The following is a 6,740-nucleotide window of genomic DNA, read 5'->3' on the forward strand; positions in this document are numbered from 1 at the left end:
GGCGCGAGCCATCAGAAACACGCGCCAAACCGCAACGGGAGGCTTCCCTCGGTATTCACAGCGTGAGTTTAAAAGGATCAGACACCTGATCGTAGGAAACGAAAACTAAGCGTCGAAAAAGCGTTGGGTGAATTCTGTGTACTTGGCGGGCAGATTTTTCCTGATTATGTCTCAAAAATCAAGAAGCACAAAGGGAAAAGACTGTCAATCTGATTACTTAAAAGTAACACAAAGCAAAAAGAAGGGAAACACGGAAAGGAAGCTTTGTAAATGGGCAGGGGAGGAGTTAAAGGGAGCGTAGGGGAAAGGGGAAAAAAACAAGTTAAATCATGTACAGGTACAAATTCTCTATGATGAATGTGAACCCTATGTATATCTGAAACGTACCAATAAAATATAATTGAAGTAAAAAAAAAAATAACAAACAGCAAAAGGACGTCTCCAGCCCCAGCCTGCAAACACAAAACACACCGATGGACAGCAAGGCAGTAAGTCTCAGGAAAAGCAGCACAAGCAGCGGTGCCACATGGCAGCATGCGCTGCTTGGCTCCTAACTGCACAAACCCGCCCCAGAAGGTGATCCAAGTCCTGAACAGCACGCGCCCCGAGAGAGATGGGGAACACGCTCTCCCGTGGTGCGGGTCCCTGGACAGAATGATGACAGAAGCCCCTGAATGACAGCTAACATGGCCTGAAACAGCCTACGAATTGACCTGTGGACTCAATCCCACTTTCTTTTCCCGGTGGTGCTGGGGATGGAATCCAGGGCCTCCGACATGCTAACTAAACGCTCTACCACCAAACCACACCCTGGACCCAACAATCCCACTTCTATAAATGTATTTCAAAGAAGGGTACAAAAACAAGTGTTGGAAAGATACACTCACGAAACTGTGTAATTCCACAATTATTTGTACCAACAAAAGAATGGAAACAAATTGTCCATCAAAAAAAGAGCTGTTGAATAGGTCAAGTATACTATGAAGAAAATAACTGTATATACTGCTGTATATACACTAAACACATTTACTACTTCTGGCAGCTTTCATTTAGATCTCACCAGACTTCACTCATATATGTTCATGTTGTCTGAAAATACAGATTCAAGTTTACTTCTTCCCAATCTGAGAGCATTGCTTTCTTTTTCTTGCCTCTGGCTACTGCCTCAATGCACCCCAAGACAGTGGTGAACAGCTGTGATAAGAGTAGACGTCCTTGTTTGTTTTCTGATCTTGGGGAAAAGTACCCAGTCACTCCCCACTAAGTATGAGGTTAGCTGTAAGCTGGTCATGGAGGCTGGTTTAAATTCCCTTCTACTCTTAGTTTGTTGACAGGTTCATTTGTTTGGGGGTAGTGGGGATTGAGCCTAGGGCTTCACATATGCTAGACAAACGCTCTAGCACTGAGCTACAGCCCCAGTCTTTCTTTTTTTCTTTTTTTAATTTTGAGACAAAGTGCCTAGGCTGGCCTTGAACTTATAATTGTCCAGCTTCAGCCTTCCCAGCTTCCTGAGTAGCTAAGAGTACCGGCGTGCACCACCGTGCCTGGCAAAAATGTGGTTTTTGTTTTAAAATCAACAATCAATGTTGGATTTTTTAAATGCTTTTTCTGGGTGTCTTCAACCCATAGATTATGTCTTTAAAGTTCATCAGCGTGGTCAGTTACGCTGACTGATTTTCAAATGTTAAAAGAAACTTGCACTCTTGAAATAACCCCATTTGGATGTGATGTGTCTCCTGATATATTACTGGATTTAACTTGTGGAAGTTTCATAGAAAACTTCTATAACTATGTTTATAAGAGACCTTGTGAGAGATACATGGTTTTCTTGTTATGCCTTTGTCTTGTTTTGCTATCACGGCAAAACTGGACCCATTTGACTTGAGAAGTGGTTTTTCAATTTTCCACAAGGGTTTGTGTAGAAATAGTTTTCTTTTTTCCTTACAGGCTTAGTAGACATCGCCATGAAGTCACTTTGACCTGGAGTTCTCTCTAGAAAGATTCTTAACTGTACCTTCCTTTGCTTTACGGTCACGGTTGCTGAGGTTAACTGTTTCTTTTGGAGTGAACTCTGCGGCTGGACCTCAGACGGGACGTCTTCACTCATTCACGTTGTTGAACTAATGGACCCAAGTTGTTCCTGGCAGTCCGTGGGGTGTGCAGTGCCGCCCCTTTCTGACTGCCGACCTGGTAACCTGTGTCTCCTTCTTCCTGGCCTCTATGGCAAGACGTTAATCCACTTTACTAACTGCAAGAACCAGCTTGAGTTCCGCTGGTGTTCTCTATCACTGATGTATGCTGCTATCTTTATTAATCTCCTGCCTTTCTGGACGTATTTCTCCTTCTCTTTCCAGTCTCTTGGTTTCCTTTCTTCTAGCAGAGGCAGTGCCATACCTTTCCCATTCCTTCCCATCACACTGCAGGCTGTGACTTTGGGTGGTTTGTCACCTCTGAATACTCAGAGGACAGCCTTCTCTCCAAGAAGCGCCTGTCTGCGGCACTCATCTATGATCCCCACTCACTGGACATCCTGGAATCTCGGCACATGCTGGCCTGGAGCTCTCCTGACAGTCCGCTGGCATCCCTTGGTGTCCACTGGCTGGCATTTGCTCCTGATGTTCCAGAGTTTTTAGGAGCTACTTACTCTCCTTGGATGCTTACTATCCAGTGTCTTGAGAAGTGTTGTTCCAGTTTGTCTGGGCTTTTTTGTTTTGTTTTCAGTTGTGGTGGTAAAGCCAGTACCTATAAATTGATGCTAGATGTGGACATTTCTTTTACTGAGGGGCTAGGGCTTAAACCCCAGGCCCTTGTGCACGCCCGGCAGGTGCATCATCCCTGAGCCACACCCCAGCCCCTCCGCTTATGTTTTGATGGTAGGATAGAAGACAAGTTACCTTAAAAGTCATAAAGGAGGAGGGGTTGGAGGGAGGGCAGGAGAACAGGGAAAAGTCAAGTTATGTCTTGTACAGGTACAAATTCTCTATGATGAATGTGATCATTATAGATAACTAAAATGTACCAATAAAAATCATTAAAAAAAAGTTATAAAGGAGGGCCACATCTCTTTGGATGGAACCAAGACAGAAGCTAGAGTTCTCCCAATAGACCTTGTTTTGTACAGTTTAGATCACACAGGTATGTTGAGTAATCAGAAGATTAAGAAGTCCTAGGAAGCAGAGCTGGGGATTTAGCTCAGTGGCAAAGCGCCTGCCTGGCAAGCGCAAGGTCGTGAGTTTGGTTCCCGGTACCGGAGAAAAACCAAAAAAAAAAGAAGTCCTAGGAAGCAGCTCCTAAATATTGAAAGGAGAAAGGAAACCATCTCACTATGTTTCAAGGTGGTGGCAAAACCACAAAGATGAACCGTCTCCAGGACGCCTTTGGGATACAGCTTAAAGACAAGAGAACCCGAAAATCCTTAGAAACCTTCAAGAGCACACTGCTGGTGGTGGTGCTGTCAGCCTATCTTTAATGCTGTTGTATGACTACATCACTAAATAAGGTCATACCGTCACACGTTACTTGATCAGAAGCGCACCTTGGATGACTGCAGCGCTGGCACATGGAGCCGCACACCACAGGCGACCCCAGAAGCACAGTCAGTGAGCAGCTGTACATATACACTCAGACAAATGCAGTCAAAAGTTGAGGCGATGGCTTTTCAGATTCATATAACCATAGGGGACACCACCTTTGTGTATGCAGCCAAAGTGCCATCGAGTGGTGTGAACTATAAACAGTTACGCTGATGTCACTGGATGCTGGATAGACAAGGTGCTACGGCTCTGTCTAGATGCCTCGGCCAGCTGGGTTTTGCTGATGTTCTCTATCACTGATGTACGCTGCGATCTTTATTAATCTCCCGCCTCTTTTTCTTTCAGAGCTAGAGACAGAGCCCAGGACTTGCACACACCAGGCACGAGCTCCACCATGGGCTGCAGCAGCAGCCCAGCCCCTGACTGTTATTCCTGATTTGACTGAAACACACCGTCTCTAAATTGATGACATCGCAATGATTCTTAGATAAAAGAAAAAATTTTCAAAAGCCCCTTTGGGCATCGCTGGAATACAGCAGGAAGGCGACTCATTATTTTTTTTTTTTGTTTTTTTTTTTTTTTTTCTTTTTCCTCCGGTACCAGGAACCGAACTCACGACCTTGCGCTTGCCAGGCAGGCGCTTTGCCGGTGAGCTAAATCCCCAGCCCCCGCGACTCATTATTTTAAGAGCTGTTTAAATGAAGAATCACATATGGGTTCTGCCACACTATACAGTCTCCACGTAAAGAAAAGCTGACTCTCGGCAGAGCCATCTCCACTGTGCTGCCTGTGAGATACTGCTGGGCCTCATCAGTGCTCCCGGTGACCAGTGACATCAAGGACAAGAGGGACACATGGTGCTAGATGTCTGACATCTCCCGGTGGACAAATGCAACACTTCCGGTTGACCCAAATTGAGCCACATCAGTCTACAAATCTGACTACCAAATCCCAAGAAATGCAAAGAACCAGGTGTAGCTCAGTGGCTCAGCACTTGCCTAGAACGTGCGAGGCTGCGGTTCTTTCCCCAGCATGAAAGAAAGACAAGAAGGAAAGGAGGGCCAGGTGTGGTGACACACGTCTGTAATCTCAGCACTTGGGAGGCTGAGGCAGGAGGATTCTTGAGAGTTCGAGGCCAGCCTGGGCTACAAAGTGAATGCAAGGCCAGCCTGAACTGCATAGGGAGACTCTGTCTCAAACAGAACAAAAGAAAAGGAAGGGAGAGAGGAAGGAGGGAAGGGAATTCAAGCAAGAGAAAAGTACAGAAGTTAAAAAAGAGAAACAGGTTAAATTACACAAGGGTTCCCTTGATTTTGCCATTCACAAAATCTGGACCACACTTTCCCCTCGAAGTTATACAAGCATTTCCTCATTGAAGACATCCCAACAACAGAAGAACGCCTATGCATGTAACTGAAAGGGACAGACCCTGGACAGAACACACAGACTGTTTCAGCCGGGGAACGGCAGCAACTCACAACAGCGCCCCCAGGAGGAGGACAACTGGAGGTGCACGTCCTTGCTAGCTGACCACTGAGTCCGCCAGTTTCCTCCGAGCCCAAGCCCGAGGTGTGGGGCCAGGCAGGGAGAGGGCAGAGACCGAGAAATCGCTCTGGGATCTGCGGGGCGTCTCCCGCAGGCAGCGAGCCCTCGGAAGCACCTGAGGGGCGAAGCAAAGCCAACTCGAGGAGAACAGAGTACCTGCCCACCAGCTGGTTCTGGAGCGAATGCGGGTGGGGACGTCCGTATTCCAGCCGGCCAGTGGGGGACACAGGAAAGGCCTCGCCCACAGGGGCCTGCAAACGCACTCCATGTCATTAACCATCAGGAAATAAACCGTTCACAAAGGGACGCGCTTGTGCGCCAAGCGTCTGGGGTGGCAGTGCCCGGTCCAGTGAGAGGTGGCCGGCAGAGCGGCTCCTGCCCACCTGCGAGGATGGCCTGGCACCCCGACCACGTGGCCCGGGGGTCTTCCTCCTCGGGGGGAGCCCTGTCACGGGGTCACACAGATGACGGCCCGGAGCAACTAATCAATCACTAAAAAGAAGTCCTCTCGGCAGTTGGGGCTGCTACGGGCAAAGCCCCTGCCAGAAACTGCAAACGAAGGAAGGCTCTCGACCGGGTTACGGCAGCGTCTACACGGCCCTGCGCGTCTGCCAACACCCGCCGCTGTGTTCCCGAGACCGCAGGTTGCCTGCAAGTGGTAGCGACTAAATTTGACGTAAGACCTCTGACGACGTTCATACCTCAACGACCCTGGTCTCAACATTTTTACCAGTAGGGAGGAGACTTCAGATGTGCCAAATATTCCATGTTAGGGAGTTACTGCTAAGCTCGGTGTCAGAGCCTTGGGTTCACTCCGCTTTTCTGAAAGTTTTTAAAAATTAAATTTATTTTTAACTAGTACACGAAGACGTAAAAACTGTACGTATTTTAGGGTAGGCAACATGCTGTTTCACTATAGGTATGCACCATTTAATGTTTAAATCAGATTAAACATACCTATCTTCATTCATCATTTCCGAATAGTAAAACTTGGAAAATTTCTTCTTGCAGTATTTTGAAATTTATATTACATTATTATTATTATTATTATTATTATTATTATTATTATCTACAGTCACCCTATTTATTCGCTCTGCTTTTGCTTATTTGATGCTATGATAAAATACCGAAAAATACCCTAAAGAATGAAGGTACAACTTCAAATATTTAGAAGAGGCACTAGGTTCCATGGAGGAGCCTGTGCAGAGGGCTGTTTGCATCAGCTGGAGGGAGTGGGCCGCACTGGGCAGGTGCCCCGCGGGTGGGGCCCTCCCTGGGACCTGGCGTGCCAGGCCTTGGAGCGGCGAGGCAGGGCTGCGACAGAGCTGCCGCAGGGTGGGGAGCGGGCCGGCGGGGCTGCGGTCTCCCGGGGTCGGTCACCGCGGCCCTGTGCGCGGGCCTCTGGCGCAGGCCTCCGGTCCTGCGGGAGCTGTGCGCGCAGCCCGGGGTCCCCACCTGCACGGCTGCCTCACGATCAGAGCTACGCTTTATACCCCGAAAATCTCATTCCTGGCAGAATGCCGGGCACACACTGGGCCAATGGGACGCCAGTCTGATGGCACCTCCAGGTGGCATCTTGTGCCCCCGCGGCACGTCGGTCACGGCACCGGCCGGGCAGGCCTCCGTGCCCAGGCCCCGCTGCCCACGGACCCCGGAGCGCGC

General features: G+C 48.5%; 2 protein-coding genes across 2 annotated transcripts in view; one reads left to right on the plus strand and one right to left on the minus strand.

Annotated features, from left to right (window-relative positions):
* The window catches only part of Mia3 (melanoma inhibitory activity family, member 3), a 37,194-nt gene that overhangs the window by 16,828 nt on the left and 13,626 nt on the right, over positions 1-6,740 (minus strand). The window lies entirely within an intron of this gene.
* On the plus strand, positions 4,756-6,740 carry LOC106147115 (the record flags this gene model as incomplete). The annotated part of the gene is given in 1 exon segment (XM_013507027.1): positions 4,756-6,740. A coding segment is annotated over 1 exon segment (474 nt), but the record flags the coding sequence as incomplete, so codon positions are not given.

The sequence above is a fragment of the Chinchilla lanigera genome, unplaced genomic scaffold (genome assembly GCF_000276665.1).
Source record: "Chinchilla lanigera isolate Chin_1 unplaced genomic scaffold, ChiLan1.0 scaffold00119, whole genome shotgun sequence".
NCBI lineage: Eukaryota > Metazoa > Chordata > Mammalia > Rodentia > Chinchillidae > Chinchilla > Chinchilla lanigera.